The sequence below is a fragment of the Artemia franciscana genome, chromosome 19 (assembly GCF_032884065.1).
Source record: "Artemia franciscana chromosome 19, ASM3288406v1, whole genome shotgun sequence".
Taxonomy (NCBI): Eukaryota; Metazoa; Arthropoda; class Branchiopoda; order Anostraca; family Artemiidae; genus Artemia; species Artemia franciscana.
In genome coordinates, this window is record NC_088881.1 from 4,597,809 (window position 1) to 4,617,437 (window position 19,629).

At 35.7% G+C, this 19,629-nt stretch overlaps 1 protein-coding gene across 1 annotated transcript in view; it reads left to right on the plus strand.

The window, feature by feature from the left end:
- Positions 1 to 19,629, plus strand: part of LOC136039182 (ubiquitin carboxyl-terminal hydrolase 36-like) — an 87,614-nt gene that overhangs the window by 49,704 nt on the left and 18,281 nt on the right. The window contains exons 8-10 of the mRNA XM_065722704.1: positions 1,846 to 1,932; positions 8,964 to 9,316; positions 12,191 to 13,074. Coding sequence (XP_065578776.1) covers positions 1,846 to 1,932; positions 8,964 to 9,316; positions 12,191 to 13,074 — 1,324 coding nt within the window. The remainder of the gene's footprint in view (positions 1 to 1,845; positions 1,933 to 8,963; positions 9,317 to 12,190; positions 13,075 to 19,629) is intronic.

Below are 19,629 nucleotides of genomic sequence, written 5' to 3' on the forward strand. Positions count from 1 at the left end.
AATTTTTATTATCTTTTTCAGCATTGTTACAAATCTTTTCATATTCTCTCCTTTTCCATTTTTCCTTTCCTATTCCATTTTTCTTTTCTTTTTCTTTCCTATTCTATTCTAAAGTTTATAATTTTTACTTGACAGTTTTCCTTCACTGTTCCAATTTATCGTATTTCATTAAATATTTACCATGTTTAATTTCTATATTTAATGAATACGTACGTGGCATCTGGGGACCGCACCTCACCTTAGACCTTAGCCCCTCCCTTCTTCTAGAAGAGCCCACAGGGTGTCAATGAAGAGCCTCCTATCGTCTTGTAGATGTGCAGCAGTAATTCTTGTTTTATTTTGATACATTTTCATGAACTTCTAATTGTATAAGTATATATTTTTTTCAAAATATATTAATTTACGGAATTAACATATGTAAACTTACACATATACCCTTATAATGTTCATATAGAAAGAAATGAAAGAATGTAAGAAAAAGTTTATTTGAGCCCTTCGGCCATACACAACATGATTTAATAATACAACACTGCACAGAACACACACTAAATATAAAACAATACTTATTTTCATTCACTCGGGCTCGACTGAGCCTCTCCCGCCTTTTCCACATGTCGTGCCGTTTTGCATATGGTTTCAGGCTTCGAAGACCTCAGGATATCAGAAAGTAGCACCAACCGATGGTCCCCCCAAATTTCATCCCTAAGACTTTCAAGCTCCTGGCACTCCATGAGGAAATGGGCTAAATTATTATCCTCTTTTCTGCAATATATATATATATATATATATATATATATAGCAGACAAATAAAAAGGATAGATTGTACAGTAATATTTCTGATGATTGATAACGCATGTCTTGTGCTTAAAATAAAAACTGAATAATCTCCGATTATAAGTTGATTTATAAGGGACCGAATTTAGGCAAATGTGACCTATTTGCTTTATTTCTATTTAATTTCGATGCATTCTACTTTATCTATTTTTTATTTTCCTACTTCATGCTATTTTCTTCTTTCAAAATATTTTTTACTTTCAGAATGACTACTTTATACTTTCTTTTTTTCTGTTTTCTATTTTTATCTATTTCGTTTGTTATGTCATCCAAATCCTTGCCTTCTCTATTTTGCAAGACATAAAATAAGATTATTACAAAAAAAAATGCTACCTCAAACCCCAAAGGGCCGAATTCAAATTTTGAAGTCAATAAATGAAAACATGACAAATAAACAGTCATATAAAAGCGAAAAAAAGTAAAAAAAAATGCCAGAATTGTAATTATCGGATTGAAATATAATTCCGTAATCAAGGATTAAAAGTAGGAAATGTCATAAGTCAAAAAGTCAAAAATCGGGGACCTAAAAAAACACAAGGGGGAGGAGCAAACAATACAAGAAGGAAACTAACAGGATGGTTGGTTTAATCTTCTGTAATGAAATAGTTTTTTTCATATCTGCAGTCGCATTATGTAGTAAAATGTGTCTGTTTCCCCGCCAACATTTTCGATTCGGAAAAATGTGTTCCGTGGAAGGATTTATCGTTGTAAAGTTTAAAGAAACGATGACTGTAACGACATAAAGACATGTAGAAACACGACTATGAATTAAAAGAGATGAGTTGTCAGAAAGTATGATAATAATACTAATAGTTGTGATTATATTTTAGGTGTGATCGATAGAAATGCTTTCTAGAAAGCTTACTAACGTCTCTAGTCAAAATTATTTTGAATTGGAGGGGAGATTTTACAAAAGTTAATTTTGTAGATAGTCTTAAATTGAGTAAAAAGGTAGGGGAGGGGTTTCTAAAAAGCTTGAGAAGGATACTAATAGTGATAATTATATTTTAGGTGTGATCGATGCAAACAGAAAGTACCAGCTACGAAGCAGTGCTTTTTAGAAAGGCCTCCTCACGTTTTATGCATCCAGTTGAAAAGGTATTTCAACCTCTTAGCATTTTTAATATATTGGAACTTTCTATTTCTGTTTTAGGTGTGTTTAAGGTATGTTTTTTTTGTTTCTGTTTGGAAAGCAATGCTTTCTAGAAAGGCCTCTTCTTGTTTTAAGCATCCAGCTGAAACGATTTTCAAATTTACAATCTTTTAAGTCGTTGCAACTCATTATTTCCATGTCTATTTTTTTTTTCTTTTTACAAAGCAGTGCTTTCTAAAATTGCCTCTCCGTGTTTAATACATCCAATTGAAAAGGTGCTAATACTTACAGCCTTTTAAATATGTGTTTATTTTTTTTAATGTATTCTATGAAATTGATGATTGTTGGTGTGGCTTCCAGTGAAACTGTAAGACATTTGAGTTAAATGTATTTAATTAATTTATGAAATTAATTAGTTTGTCGGGAGATTTCTTACTCAATGGGTATATGTCCTGGTAAAACATAACCACTTTTCGGCCAGCTCATTCGTTTATTTTGTTTTCGTAAACATTTAAATGATATTAATAATTGTAAAAAGTTTTTACAGCTCTAAGGGCTGCCTTGTTAATAGCTTCGTTTTTCTATAGTTGAAATTAACTTTATAGTTTACAGTAGTATCGTCAAAATTTTAAACAAAGAATTAAATAAATATTAAGAGATTAACTCTTGCAGGTTTTAAGCTCCTATTTCTTTATTATTTTACTTATTTACCTATATTGTTGGAGTATGTTTCCCTTGTAAGTTTAAGCGGTAAAAATGCACATTATTTTTACAGAATTGATCAGTTTTAATGTTTTATCTGCATTTAAAAGAAAGTAAAAATCAATATTTTTTGTTTATATATTAATATTAAAATATATGATACATCTATTAATTTTTATATAATTAAAGTATAAATTAAAATATATTATTATTTTTCTTGGAGTTTTTAATGGTTCAGAAAGCAAGAACATTAAGACACATAAACATAATTTTTTTTTTTTTGGGGGGGGGGGTAATAAAACATATTTTGGGATATTTGATTAAGAAGTGCCAAAAATACAAGGGGAATTTAGGATTTCGATAAAAGTGGGCAGACCCTCCTCCATAAGCACTTCTTCCTTTTGCTCCCTCCCGAAAGACTTCTTAGATACAGTAAAGAAAAATACAGTTTTAATTACATAGAGCAAATCATCGCTGTTCGGACAATGCTTTCTTTAATATTTTGTTTATTTAATATTTAATTAGTACTTAATTTAATATCTGATCTTTAATTTAATATTTAAAACTCCTATAGGAAGCCAAATAAAGTGAATGGGAAAAAGTTTTGCATATTTCTCACTATAGCCTCTAAATTTCGCTATAATCGTATAATATTCCCCTCTAACTCTTTTAATATATAGTGTTTAAAAGAGTTGGTAACACCTCACCGATAATTTAACGCACTATAATAACGCATCGATCTTAGTGTTCAGTATCGATCGATTTAGTATCGATCTTTCATTTTTATCGTTTAGTATCTTCATTTAGTATCGATCTTAGTGTTCAGTATCGATCGATTTAGTATCGATCTTTCATTTATGTGTGGAATGCGGTTCAGAGTGGCCAGATGGGGCGCATTTTCGCCACTTCGGTGCTTTTGTGAGGCGGTTTCTCATTGGATTTTGCAAATCGGTGCATTTTTCAGGGAGTGGGGAGTGGAGGGAATCGTTCATTCGGCGCTCTTTCAATATAAAAACGGAGCTTTCGGCGTATTTTCACTTTTATGGCTTTAAACTTTAAGATACACATCTGGTCACACTGACGTGGTTACGTCTAAGGTTACGTTACGTCCAAAGGGTCTCTAAACTTGTCAAGAGGAAAATATATCATGGGTCTTATCAGAGATGACGAACTGGACTTAAGGCCCACGTGTTTGATTTACTTTGTCACTATGAAAATTCGCAGAAAAATTAGCGAATGCTTTGAAAGTGACCTAGTCACGTATAATACTAGTGTAAAATACTAGATTTTTAGGTAACTGTTTTACTCGTTACCAAATTTGAAAGTTAGTCTTTCGTGCAAATCGTTTTTTTTGGGGGGGGGGGGGAGATGAGGAGCAAAATATTTTTTCGTGCATCAGGTTGCTCTTGCCCCTAGGTCTTTAGTAATTGGGTTTCAAACTGATCAGGAGAAAGTGTTTTATCCTGTTGCTGGTTTTTATCTCTGTCATTTATTTTGTCGACTATTCAGTCAAGGGGGACTCTAAACTTTCAAAGTATGGCTGGTTCAAGGGGAAAATCTATCGTGGGTCGTATCGTTTGTTCCGTTTGGTAATCTACAGAGAAAACACCAAATGCTTTTTATGGGAACTCGACGCTAAGTCACGGATAAAAAAAAATATTCGTTGACACTGCTAGTGCAAAGTACCAGATTTTTGGCTAATAAATTTATTGGTTACTAAATGCTAGATTTAGGTTTTTGACCATTTTTAGGCTGTTATTTTTGGTAAATTTACTAGTTACTAAAGGCTAGGTTTAGGTTTTTGACATTTTCGGCTCTACTTTATTGGGGTTACTAAATTTACTGGTTATTAAATGCTAGGTTTAGGTTTTTGACCATTTCTAGGCTTTATTATTTTTGGAGGGAGGGCTGTAACAAGATAAGTTTTTTTTATCTTGATCAGCACCGCCGAACCGGCGGTGCTGATCTCCGTCTCAAGGCCCTTCAGCCTGGAAGTGCAATGGGGGGGGGGGTGAGGTTCAGCCATCCTGTGCTTTTGCACACCCTTCCTGTTTACCTTCCCCAGTTGGTTGTTATGTATTGTTGCACACAAAATTTTATCACATTTTTAATGGTCAAAGTCTATCTCCGTTTCTACTCTTTCCAGAAGCCCATTGTGGGTCAATCGGGCCGGTCAATGTCTTAATCCTTGTCGATCGCTTGGTTTATGTCTAAAGCCTCAAATTTGTCTTCAGAGTGGAGTTAGACGTTTTGGCTTCTAAAGCAAATCGTGTCGTATCATTTGAAAGGTGATGATTCCCAGGCATTATTGTTCTTCAGACGGCATGAGCGAGTAATACCCAAAATTTTGAAAGATGATGATTCCCAGGCATTATTGTTCTTCGGACGGCATGAGCGAGTAATACCCAAAATTTTCAGAAAGAAAAATAGGACACCCTAGAATGGAGTGGGAGTAGGTCATAGTAAAAGATTTAACGGACGCTGTGCTGGCGTTTTTATTACGCTATAAACCCAATGTAAACTGTCTTAGGAGTGAAAGACCTTGAGACAGCTGTTGTCTACTGTCATACAGAAAAATTCAGAGACGTATGTAGGGGGAACCTAAGTTTAGCTGAATTTCTGGGCATCTCTTATTCAAACACTTTTTTTATTATTATTCGCACTCCCTCCTCTCCCCAAGATAAAAATCCTATCTACGTATCTGCACAGCTCTGTCGCAACTTTGCAGTCGAAGATTTTATCTCCCACTTTTACTTTTTTCTGTGGCTCTGAGTCTTTCCAGACCACTGACCAAGTCCAACCACCTCACAGCAAAGATATAAATGTTCGTTTCAGAAATGGGACACATCGCAGCACCACAAACGAACTTGTTCAGTGGAGGAACTAGCACTAGCATTGGAGTTTTTTCAACATTCCTACCGCATTTACGACCAGCCATCGGTAATAATTCGTCTTTGCGTACCCACGAAGGAGAAGTCAAGGAAAAATGCGCGACACATGATGTGCCCAGAAACTCTTCAATGGAGAAGTTGGGAACGCATATTACTGTACATTACTGTGATCCAGCTGGGCCGACTCCCAAAGGAACAAATTTACTATTAGACTTCTTTCACGATTTCTAATCACTGAAGTGTTTCATCATTGGATCAATAATCATAGAAATGTTACTTCAAACTTTCTTGCTGGACTTCGTTCCTTCAATTATTCCTTACTTTCTTCAATTTCCTTCAGATCCTTTCCTTCAGTTTCGACTGTGTGCACCGATAATAAATATATAATAAATAATATAAAATATAATAAATAGACAAATAAAATATAAAAAATTAATAAAGTGAATATAATCAACGCGAGCCGATGATGAAACTAAATTGCACTAACTAAAACATCTCTTCTCTTTTTAGTTTGTCTCGCTTTGTTTTTTATTGTGTGTGTTGTTTTTTTTTTATTCGTGGCTCAACTAAAATGTTTCTCCTCTTTTTTTAGATTTTCGTGGTTGTAGAATTCTTGGCGGAATTGGAATATTTCTTCTCATTTTCAGGTCTTTTTGTTTTGGGTTTTTGTAGTGGTTTTATGGATTTGTGGCGTAACTAACACGTTTCTCCTCTTTTTTTCGTAATTTTTGTAATTCTTAGCTCGACTAAGTGTATCTCCTCTTTGTTAGGTTTTTATAGACAAATTTATAGGCCGATTTTAGGCAAATGTGACTTATTTCCTTTATTTCTATTTTCATTTCATCGTGTTCTGCTTTTATCTATTTTCTATTTTTCCGATTTTATGTTATTTTCTACTTTCTATTTTCTTCTTTCTGCTTTCAAAACATTTTTACTCTCTACTTTTTATGGCACTTGGTATTAACCAAGTGACAATCGCCAATTCTGTCGGTCTGTCTGTCGGTCCCGGTTTTGCTATTTTAGGCACTTCCAGGTAAGCTAGGACGATGAAATTTGGCAGGCGTATCAGGGACATGGCCAGCTTAAATTAGAAATTGTCGTTTTCCCAATTTGACCATCTGGGGGGGGGGCGGTTAGTTTGTAAAAAAATAGAAAAAATGAAGTATTTTTAACTAATGAGCGGGTGATGGGATCTTAATGAAATTTGATGTTTAGAATGATATTGTGTCTCAGAGCTCTTGTTTTAAATCCTGACCGGATCTGATGACATTGGGGGGAATTGGAGGGGGGAAATCTAAAATCTTGGAAAACACTTAGAGTGGAGGGATCGGGATGAAACTTGGTGGGAAAAATAGACAAAAGTCCTAGATACATGATTGACATAAACGGAACGGATCCGCTCTCTTTGGGGTAGTTGGGGGTGGGGGTTATATCTGAAAAATTAGAAAAATGAGGTATTTTTAACTTACGAACGAGTGATCGGATCTCAATGAAATTTGATATTTAGAAGGATATCGTGGCTCAGAGTTCTTATTTTAAACCCGACCGGATCTGGTGACATTGGGGGGGGAGTTGGGAGGGGGAAACCTAAAACTTGGAAAACACTTAGAGTGGAGGGATCGGGATGAAATTTGATGGGAAAAATAAGCACAAGTCTTGGATACATGATTGACATAAACGGAACGGATCCGCTCTCTTTGGGGTAGTTGGGGGAGGGGTTAATTCTGAAAAATTAGAAAAAATGAGGTATTTTTAGCTTACGAACAGGTGATCGGATCTTAATGAAATTTGATATTTAGAAGGATATCGTGTCTCAAAGTAATTATTTTAAATCCTGACCGGATCTGGTGGGAAGTTTGGGGTGGCGGAACCTAAAATCATGGAAAACGCTTAGATTGGAGGGATCGGGATGAAACTTGGTGGGGAAAATAATCAGAAGTCTTTCATACGTGATTTACGTAATTGGAACGGATCCGCTCTATTGGGGGGGGGGGGGGTAATTCTGAAAAATAAGAAAAAATGACGTATTTTTAACTTACGAAAGAGTGATCGGATCTTCATGAAACTTCATATTTAGAAGGACCTCGTAACTCAGATCTCTTATTTTAAATCTCAACCGGGTCAAGCGTAATTGGGGGGGGGGGGGGCAGTTGGGGGGATCGGAAATCTTAGAAAATACTTAAAGCGGTGAGATCAGGATGAAACTGGATGGGAAGAATAGAAACCTGTCTAAGATACGTGACTGACATAATCGGACCGGATCTGTTCTCTTTGGTGGAATTGGGGGGGGGGGGTAATTTTGAAAATTGAGGTATTAGTAACTTACGAAAGGGTGACCAGATCTTAATGAAATTTGATATTTAGAAGGATCTTGTGCTTTAAAGTTCTAATTTTAAATTCCGACCAGATCCTGTGACATTGGGGGGAGTTGGAGGGGGAAACCGGAATTTTTGGAAAACGCGAAAATTGGGGTATTTTTATCTTACGAATAAATGATCGGATCTTAATGAAATTTGATTTTTAGAAGGAATTCATGTCTCAGAGCTCTTATTTCAAATACCGACCAGATCTTTTGACATTGGGGGGAGCTGGAGGGAGAAATCTTGGAAAAACACTTGGAGTGGAGGAATCGGGATGAAGCTTGGTGGATAGAATAAACAAATGTCCTTGATATGTGATTGACAGAATCGTACTGGATTCGCTCTCTTTGGGGGAGTTGGGGGACGGGGTTCAGCGATTTGGCGAGTTTGGTGCTTCTGGACGTGCTAGGACGATGAAAATTGGTAGGCGTGTCAGGGAGCTGCACAATTTGACTTGATAAAGTCGTTTTTCCAGATTCGACCATCTGGGGGGGCTAAAGGGAGAGGAAAAATTAGAAAAAATGAGGTATTTATAACTTACGAGTGGGTGATCGGATCTTAATGAATTTTGATATTTAGAAGGACATCGTGACTCAGAGCTCTAATTTTAAATCCTGACCGGCATTAAGCCTCTTATTTTCCTTTTTAAATCAATCTATTGATTCATAAAATTTTGTTAGAGCTCATACCATATAATCTCTTAGCTCTTAGCTCTTCTCGCCTCGTCACAAGTGCCATACGAGCTCTTAGCTCTTGTTTATTTCTATTTTCTACTTTCTACGCGTTTTCGAATTTTTTTTAACACGTTTCTCCTCTTTTTTTTTAGTTTTTTTCGCAATTTTTGTAATTCTTAAATCTTTTTTTAACGCGTTTCTCCTCTTTTTCTTTAAGTTTTGTTTTTCGCAATTTTTGTAATTCTTAGCTCAACTAAACTGTATCTCCTCCTTGTTAGTTTTTTGTGGTTTTATGAATTCTTCGCTGAACTAAAATATTTCTTCTCTATTTTTGTTTTATCTGTTTTTGGATTTTTGTCATTAATTTTTTGAATTCTCGACTCAACCTAAACATTTCTTTTCTTTTAAGGTTTTCTGGCTTTGGTGGTAAAATGAATAAACCCATTCACTTCTCTCAGTCCGTTAGTTTAACGCGGTTTCTGCACGAAAGTCAAAGATCAAAACTTCCCATCACGTACAAGTTCACTTCACTTGTCAACCATCTTGGCTCTTCTCAAAATTGTGGCCATTATACTGCAATAGCTGTGGCATCCAATGGAAACTACTATTGTTTTGATGATTGTTCAGTCCGTTCAGTATCAGTCAATGCAGCTTTTAACTCCGGAGCTTATATTCTGATGTTTGAACGGAGCCAGGCTTCCTCAGATATTAATGGCTCTTTCTCATCAATAACAAAGAGTATCTCTAATCACGAGCCATCTCGTAAGTTTTTGCTGAATCTTTCAATTGATAATTTTTGATTAAATAGAAAAAAAGTTTTTTCAGATGTTAATGGCTCTTTCTCGTCAATAACAAAGAGTATCTCTAATCACGAGCCATCACGTAAGTTTTTGCTGAATCTTTCAATTCATAATTTTTGATTAAATAGAAAAAAAGTTTTTTCAGATGTTAATGGCTCTTTCTCGTCAATAACAAAGAGTATTTCTAATCACGAGCCATCTCGTAAGTTTTTGCTGAATCTTTCAATTGATAATTTTTGATTAAATAGAAAAAAAGTTTTTTCAGATATTAATGGCTCTTTCTCGTCAATGACAAAGAGTATCTCTAATCACGAGCCATCTCGTAAGTTTTTGCTGAATCTTTCAATTGATAATTTTTGATTAAATAGAAAAAGAGTTTTTTCAGATATTAATGGCTCTTTCTCGTCAATAACAAAGAGTATCTCTAATCACGAGCCATCTCGTAAGTTTTTGCTGAATCTTTCAATTCATAATTTTTGATTAAATAAAAAAAATAGTTTTTTTTCAGATATTAATGGCTCTTTCTCGTCAATGACAAAGAGTATCTCTAATCACGAGCCATCTCGTAAGTTTTTGCTGAATCTTTCAATTGATAATTTTTGATTAAATAGAAAAAGAGTTTTTTCAGATATTAATGGCTCTTTCTCGTCAATAACAAAGAGTATCTCTAATCACGAGCCATCTCGTAAGTTTTTGCTGAATCTTTCAATTGATAATTTTTGATTAAATAAAAAACAATTATTTCAGCTGAAAGTAAGGAGCAGCATTAAAACTTATAACGAATAGAAATTATTACGTATATGAGGAATTCGCCACCTCGTCCATACCTTGCTCTTTACGCTAAAGCTCGAATTTTGTTCCAATTCTTTAAAAATGACCCATGAATTACAAAGGCCGTTTAATTAGAATAAATAGCTCTTTGAAAGTACTAAAAAACTTTAGTGTAAAGAGCGAGGTATAGACAAGGGGGTGAACCCCCTCATATATGTAATTAATTTCTGTTCGTTTCAAGGTTTAATGTTGCTCCCCACTTTCAGTTGAAAAAACTTGTTTTTTTTCTATTTAATTTCTGATCGCTTTTTAAATAAGACGGGGAAACCGGCGCCCCCTTCATGGAAAATTCCCTTCCTCCATGTATAGATCCTCCCATGTAACTCCCTCCACCTGACCCCTATCAAAAAAAATTCTCCCTGAAAAAGTCTGTATACTTCCCAATAATCAAGACTATACGTGAACAATCGGCGAAAAACATAAATTCACTTTCGGAAAATAAAATTGAAGAGAGAGAGAGAGATAGAGAGAGCAAATAGCTACGACCAGGATTGGGCTTGTTTAAAAAAAAAAAAAAAAAATACTATGGTGAGAAAGAATGACCTGAATTGGTGTTTGCATGTCTGCTGAGTCTCTCAGCCACCTTGGATGTTTTCTACAATTCCATTGTCTATTATGATCTAGTGTTTCGTGATGGTCTCAAGCTGCTACTTATCTTTTAGACCCTGAAAAATCTCCCCCCCCAGAAAAAAAGATTTGAAGTGATTTTCTTTTTTTGTTGTTCTTACTACGTTTTTTCATGCATTAACTCGTCTTGACAATTTTTTATATTTTTTTTTTGTCCTGCATTTGTGAGTACAATTGCACTTGTTTTTAAATATGCAAACTTTAAGGCTATTAAAAGATAAACGACATATAAGAAATTTTTTGTGGCAAAAATTTGAGTTATTTGAGTTTTGCCAATATCTTTAATATTTAATCTCGTGAATTCGTTGCTATAACTTCGGGGGGGGGGGTCACAATAATGCCAACTTATATGCTACTAGAAGATTTTCTCGTTAGGTTTAAACTCAGAAGTACCCTTTCATACCTTCTGCTGAATCTTCTTCTAGTAATATTCTGTTTTCCTTTTGTGTTATTGTTATCTATGTTTTATTTATATTTTTCCTCTGGTTTTCTTCTTCTTTCTTATCTTTCATTTTCAGTAATTATCATTGCGTATGTATTTTAATTTTAGTTTTTTTATTTTTGCTTATGCATTTTGTAGCAATAAAACAATAAACAAACTAAATTGAAGTTTTATTGTCCGAAATCAAAATACATGATGGCATCCACACGATTCATGAACGCGAGTATTGGGATTTTTTTTTTCAAAATCAGTTCTCACAAGTGGAAATACTGAATAAAAGTGTTTAGATTAGCATGATGTCCTGATATAAAAAAATAATATTACAATCGGACATGTCCGCTTTACAAATTAAATGGTTGGGTTAAAGGAGAGTATCATATAAAAACAGGAAATTAAATAAGGAAATTAAATAGGAAACTAAAATAGGAAATTTAGGAAACTAAAATAGGAAATTTTAAAACTACAGGCACTATGTTCTGTTTTAGGTTATCAGCACAGATGAAAGGGCCTGGAAGGGGGCTACCAATTCACAAAAAAGTAGGAGCAATGGGGGTGAGGATTTGTTCAGTTTTACTGAAGATATGAAAAAGGAGAAATTTAAAAATCTAGCTTTTTAAAATCGTAATATCAAAAGCTATTTTTCAAAATGTAGGGGGAGGGCAGAGAATTGCCCCCTGCTCCCCAATTGGTGCCCCTGGCGTCAAGAGGTACTTATTATACATAAAATTCTGTTTGCATTGTTAAATCAATGCGATTATCTCCCTTCTTCTCGTGCTTTTTCTCAAGTACTTGCCATTGACCGTAAGCTATGATACTTTTTGTTTTACTGTATTAAAATACTTATCTTCAGGGGTTTAAAGAACACCCAAAGATTTTTTTTTATTCTTTATTTAATTTGATTCTTGTTTAAATATTAACATGAATGTTTTTTCTTAGCTAAACCTGTGGCCAAAATTGTCACATTACCCAGGCCTGTTCCAGTGATCAAACCAGCCATAATAGGAGTAGATGGCGTTGTCAAACAGCCTTTACCATTTAGGAATGGAAACTTACCTCAGGCTAAGGAAAGAGAAAAAATATCGTTTTCTTTAAATCAAAATCCAGAAACCAAAGAATCCACTAAACCTAGGTTAGTGATGAACCCAAAACTAAAAGGACCAGTACCTTCGCTTCTCAACGGATCTACTAAAGTAATTGTGAAAAAACCTGAGGAAGGAAAGTTAAAAACCAAAAACGAAGAAGCTAAGAGTCTTGTTCCATATGAATCTGATTCGGATGACGACAAAAACACTACTAGAACAGAGGTGAAAGCCACTGAAAGAAAGTGGGAGGTTACTAACGGAACAACGATCCCGCCTACTGTTAGTGTATCTACCTCCGATTGGCTGATATCCGAAGACGACGGTAGAAGTAAATGGGAGAGCATGAAACGTAAATTTGCAGATATAAAGGGTAAAATTTTCAAACGTGCTAAAAGTGAGGAGCGTAACACCATACCAACAGACACTAAAAACCCAAAATTTAGTTCAGATACGGAAAGTTGTTTAAACTCACCAGTTCCCAAAAAAGTGAAAAAAGAACGATTGGCAGCTTGTGATGAAAATGAAGAGACTAGAAAGCAAAGTGATAAAAATGCAACAATTGAAGAACTTAAGAAATTTAAACTGAAACACGAAACAATATTGAAAGAAGCTGTACAAAAGTCAAGCAAGAATGATGTATCTGAATCGTTGAAATACGACGTTTGTCCAAAGAAGGAAAGATTTAAGACTCCTTCACCGACGTTAAGGCAAGAAGAAGATAATGATAAAAAGCAACCGGTAAGTCTCGCCTCATTTTTTCCTTTCTTATAAATATAGAGCAGATTGTGCTTGTTTGGAGGTACATAGTTTTAATTTGTCATAAGGAAAATTTACCTTTCCTGGATGCTGTAAATTTCTTTATATATATATATATATATATATATATATATATATATATATATATATATATATATATATTTATATATATATATATATATATATATATATATATATATATATATATATATATATATATATATATATATATATATATATATATATATATATATATATACATATATATACATACATACATACATATATATATATATATATATATCATGAAAAGAGAAATCACCAATGCAACAGCACAAACACAAAAAATATATATATATACTAGCTGTTGGGGTGGCGCTTCGCGCCACCCCAACACCTAGTTGGTGGGGCGCTTCGCGCCCCCCTGCGCGCGTAAGTCGTTACGCGCCATTGTAGTTGTGTCCCTGTGTCCCACCTGTGAATATAGATAGATTTATATGTGTTTCAAACTACATAAAAATTGCGAATATACAACATTCTTGGCTTTCCCACTGCTGGGAGCTTTCCGTATCCAATTGCCAGCAATTGATCTGAAAATGTTTGACCAGAGTCATTGTTTTGCAATCGGACACGCATATTTGTAGTTAATTTTAATATTTTTACGTGTGCCCATAAATTAGAATTTTTCAGGCAAGCATTCATTTCGTCTGCAGGAGTTAAACTACGTAAAAATTGCGAATATACAACATTCTTGGCTTTCCCATTGTCTGTGCATATACAAAGCCGTATGTACTAATAATGACGTCATATGCAAACGCTCTTTTTACAAACAAACAAACATGCATACAAACAACTCGTTTTTATATAGATAGATAGATAGATAGATACAATACAAATTAACTGCGTAAAACTTGCGAATATACAACATTCTTCGCTGTCCAATTGTCGCTGCATATAAATAGATTGTCAGGTTTACCGACCCTCGAACATGCAACGTACAATTGTCCATGGGAAAAACAATCAGTATTAAGATCTATACCACATTTTTCTAATGATTGAACTTGAGCTTTGTTAATGATGATTGCAAATGCTAATCGAATTGGGAATTGCAATCTTTTAAATTGAAAAGGCAGATCCGTTGGAATCATGGGAATGCGAGGAATAAGAACAGCCTCACCCTCAAAAGGCCCTATCAAGATTGTGGCCTCTATTAGGTTTTCCATTGTTTTTTTTTTTACGGCAAGTCGCGTGCCATTGCAAAGCTTTGGTGGGTTGATATTTCTTAAAAGTATTATTGGTTCGCCTATTTTTAGTTGTAGCACGTGTGGTGGAAACCCTGAAAGATCTATGGAATTTAAAAATTCAGATGGATAATTAACCGCTTCATTTGGTTCCAAAACTGTGTCGACTGACTTGTAAAGGACTGCCTGGTCTCGAATCTTGGTCAAAACAATATTGTTGATTTCGTGGACGTCTATTATTTTTGGGTGCGAGAATCGCTCTTTCACTTAGCCATTTATTATTTTTATAATTTTTTAGAATATTCGGAAATACTTTTTCAATCAATTCATTTTTGGACGTCACTAAATTACAGAAATCAGCAGGTAGTTGTATACGTCCTGAAATTGAGTCTACTGGGAGCTTTCCGTTTCCAATTGCCAGCAATTGATCTGAAAATGTTTGACCAGAGTCATCGTTTTGCAATCGGACACGCATATTTGTAGTTAATTTTAATATTTTTACGTGTGCCCATAAATTAGAATTTTTCAGGCAAGCATTCATTTCGTCTGCAGGAGTTGATCTAGGTATTATAGGTAATGTTTGCCTGAAATCTCCCGCAAGCAATATTAATGTGCTGCCAAAGGGTTTCGAATTCCGTCAGGTTTACCGACCCTCGAACATGCAACGTACAATTGTCCATGGGAAAAACAATCAGTATTAAGATCTATACCACATTTTTCTAATGATTGACCTTGAGCTTTGTTAATGGTGATTGCAAATGCTAATCGAATTGGGAATTGCAATCTTTTAAATTGAAAAGGCAGATCCGTTGGAATCATGGGAATGCGAGGAATAAGAACAGCCTCACCCTCAAAAGGCCCTGTCAAGATTGTGGCCTCTATTAGGTTTTCCATTGTTTTTTTTTTACGGCAAGTCGCGTGCCATTGCAAAGGTTTGGTGGGTTGATATTTTAAGTATTATTGGTACGCCTATTTTTAGTTGTAGCACGTGTGGTGGAAACCCTGAAAGATCTATGGAATTTAAAAATTCAGATGGATAATTAACCGCTTCATTTGGTTCCAAAACTGTGTCGACTGACTTGTAAAGGACTGCCTGGTCTCGAATCTTGGTCAAAACAATATTGTTGATTTCGTGGACGTCTATATTTTGGGGTGCGAGAATCGCTCTTTCACTTAGCCATTTATTATTTTTATAATTTTTTAGAATATTCGGAAATACTTTTTCAATCAATTCATTTTTGGACGTCACTAAATTACAGAAATCAGCAGGTAGTTGTATACGTCCTGAAATTGAGTCTACTGGGAGCTTTCCGTTTCCAATTGCCAGCAATTGATCTGAAAATGTTTGACCAGAGTCATCGTTTTGCAATCGGACACGCATATTTGTAGTTAATTTTAATATTTTTACGTGTGCCCATAAATTAGAATTTTTCAGGCAAGCATTCATTTCGTCTGCAGGAGTTGATCTAGGTATTATAGGTAATGTTTGCCTGAAATCTCCCGCAAGCAATATTAATGTGCTGCCAAAGGGTTTCGACTTCCCTCTCAAATCTTTCAAGCATTGATCCAGAGCCTCGAGCGATTTTTTGTGTGCCATTTTGCACTCATCCCAAATAATAAGTTTGCATTGCTGCAATACTTTACCCGTCCCAGATGATTTGGAAATATTGCACGTGGGAGTTTCTGTAGAATGCAAATTCAGAGGCAATTTCAAAGCGGAATGAGCAGTTCTTCCACCAGGCAGCAATGTTGCGGCTATTCCGGACGACGCAATTGCCAACGCTATATCATTTTTTGATCGAATTGATGCCAGAATCAGTTTTATCACAAACGTTTTACCAGTACCTCCTGGCGCATCCAAAAAGAAAATTTCTCCAACGTTATTATCGACACAATGCATTATCGTATCATAAATGTCTTTTTGTTCCGACGTTAACTTGGAAATGTTATTTTGTACATACGACAATAGATCACTCGTACTGTAACTTTATTCACGATCCAATTCTACACATGTCGAAACAGCAGCGATACGGTTAGGTGAAGGCATTCCCAAATCCTGAAGAGGTTTGTTTGCCATACGTACGCACAAATCTTCTATAATAACTAAAGTGTAGTTATAAATTTCTGATGTAAAATCAAAAGTCATATCTGACGTCTCTAACTGTTTTCGATGGAGTATATCTTCGGACATTTTTGACTTATATTTTTCCCATAACTCTGTAGGAGCTGATGGAGAGCAAGTTGTTAAAATGATGCCAAACAATGCACGAATTTGACTTGGGGTTGACGTTTCGCACGCGTCATTGATGCAGTTATCCCAGTGTTGGTCATTCTCCAATAAATTCAGAGCTTGGCATGCACTACGGTAAGTGTCATGTATAGTACCGTTTACAGTTCTCAAATACTCAAAGGATGTCGGACCGGGTACATTCACCAAAAGCAGGCGTAGAAAGAAGCATTCATGTTGATTGGGGTGAACGGTATAGAGTCTTCCTATCGTGGTATCTTTGAAGATGGTAGGTTGACCGTCGACTGACTTACCCTGTTTTCGACGTTCAAATACTTTATTTTTAGTATTCCACGTGTAATACGAAGACACTTCAGTATACAACAGTTTTTTTTTGCAAAATAATCATTTTTGCGAAGCGAAAAAAAAGCTGTTAATTTTGTATCCGGTGGATTCAGGGCTCTTTGTTGCACGTTGGTTCCCGTGAAATAAACACGTTGACCATTCTGTAAATGTACCGCTAAGTGAACAACAGCTGGACTACGTTCATGTATCGGAAATGAAAGAATTCTCCAAACAGCTTCATTACTGCTTATGTATCTTCCAGCCTGATATTGTACGATTTCGTCGAAATCTTTTGATTTCGGGCTGCAAGCCAAAAACTGCCATGTCACTGCCTTTGTTGACGTATTTACATATGTATTTGATTGCCTTTACGGAGTTACAGTATTCAACGTTTATGTGTGCATTAAATGTTTTTGATAATAATGGGGAATATGGAACAACCCACTGGTTATCTACTTCGGTGGTGGTACCGTTACGCTTCTTTATTTATTGCTGTTTTACCGCCATCTTCAGTAGATCTTCTTCTATATTGTGGGTAACCATCATTGCCAGTAATTGTGTTGGATACTAAAAGTCGAGGATATTGCTTTGTGCACCTTCCTTTGGCCATGCATGGTGAGTTTTCGTTCAGTGCACCGCAAGGTCCATGTATCATATTTTTTACAATAGTATCATGTAACCCCTTATCGACATTTTTATCAGGTATTTCAGCGGAAATCACATCATCACTTTCGTTCGAAGTAATTTTTTTATGTAGCCAGATTAGTATATGTGCGTGTGGCAAACTTCGTTTTTGCCATTCCTCTGAGTACATCCAGCATCGCACTGACCCAAACACTTCAAGTTTTACTATATAGTTTATCAGTGATTTCAACTTTTGCCGGAAGACACGGGCCGTAATGTCATGCCTATGAACCGCCGATTGTCCTTGAAGTAAAAGCTGCAGTATCTCGTCCCAAGATTGATTACATGTAAATGTAATAAATAAATCTGGAGAGACCATAGAGACGAACATACGCAATAGCATCTTGAGCATATTCATGCATATGACGGGGACTGCCAGCATATGACGAAGGTAAAATTGTTAATCTTCCAACGTTTGTGGTATTACCGTCATTTATAACTGCATCTCGCAAATGAATGTATTGTTCAGAGCAGAGCTTGGTCTGATTCAGGCGGATATATAGCAAACGTTCTGATTCAATTTTATCATACATATCAACGACAAATTGGTGAAACAATTCACGGCATTTTAAAATATAATTTTCTTCATCCTGCCGAATCATTAGTCTATAGGAATAATAATGCATTGCACTGCATTTCTTACTCATTTCTTTGTTAGTGGCTGGATTCATCAATTTAATATTAAAGTGATAGCCGTCGGCTCCATCCCAAAAAATGATAGGATATTGTAGGGCATCGTAGCATCGATGAGTTTCAGCAATTCTTAACAACTGAGCGTTTCACTTATGAAGAATAATATCTCGAGGTAAAAACTGATCACCAACCATAACGATTGCCACTTCGTCGATAGTTGGAGCATTGTATCTACGCACATGTTGGCCAGGAGGCGTTTTGTCAGCGGAAATAACAATTTTATGCGTATCAGTAGGCATCAAATCGATGGCTGTTTTGAACAGACGCACTAAATTATTATTTTCGTGGAAAAGATGTTGCATTGGGAAACGATTGTCCTTTCAACGTTGGGAGAAATTTCGCAACGTGCATTCAATTCAGAATTTCTATCACTGATGAAGTACAATTGTAAAAATTTATGATTCTCGCCTGAGAATGGTAGAAGGGACCCTGCTCTATGATAAATTTGCCCTTTTACTTTGGAAGTAGACATAAATTGATCTGGATTTTCGATTTGGGCTCCAAACGACGTCATTTGGAAACATGAGTTGTATTTTCTGATTTGTTACAAAAAACGCTTAGATTCTGACGTAGTTCCAGTAAGGAAAGTCTTCAATGGCTCTGGTGGTGCAGCCAATAGAGGAAGTTTAACTTTTCCTGAGGCGCAACACATTCCCATTGTTTCACCATTGAATTTCAAGGCCTTGCAATAGGGACAAATTTTAGACATTGTCCCGGTTTGAACACATCTACTCAAGCTATAATCATCGACTGGGCTGTACCTGAATGCCAGGCGATAACTTTCAGGTTGCTCTGATTCCTCGGCACGCTTTCTTTTCTTATTTTCTCTATCAGCAGCAAGCCTGATTTCTTGCTGTTCTTGTGATTCCTCGGCACGCTTTCTTTTCTTACTTTCTCTATCAGCAGCAAGCCTGATTTCTTGCTGTTTTTGTGATTCCTCGGTACGCCTTATTTTTTCACTTTCTCTTTTAGCAGCAAGTCTGCTTTCGCGTTGCTCTGGTAGTTCCTCGGCACGCTTTCTGTTCTTTCTTTCTCTATCAGCCTCAAGCCTGTTTCCTTGCTGTTCTTTTGATTCCTCGGTACGCTTTCTTTTCTGACTTTGTCTATCAGCAGCAAGTTTTTTGGCATAGACTCTTTGAGCATCTTCATCGGCTTTTGCCATTGTAAGTTCATCAGTCATTTTAAACTTAAACATTAATAGATTTCTACGTGAACATATATGTCTTAAATATCTTTTTATGACGTCACCGTCATAGCAAAAATGACGACAACTAACTTCATGACGTCAGTCGACACAGAAACATGACGTCACCTGACAGACACACAGACAGACAACTTATTTTTATA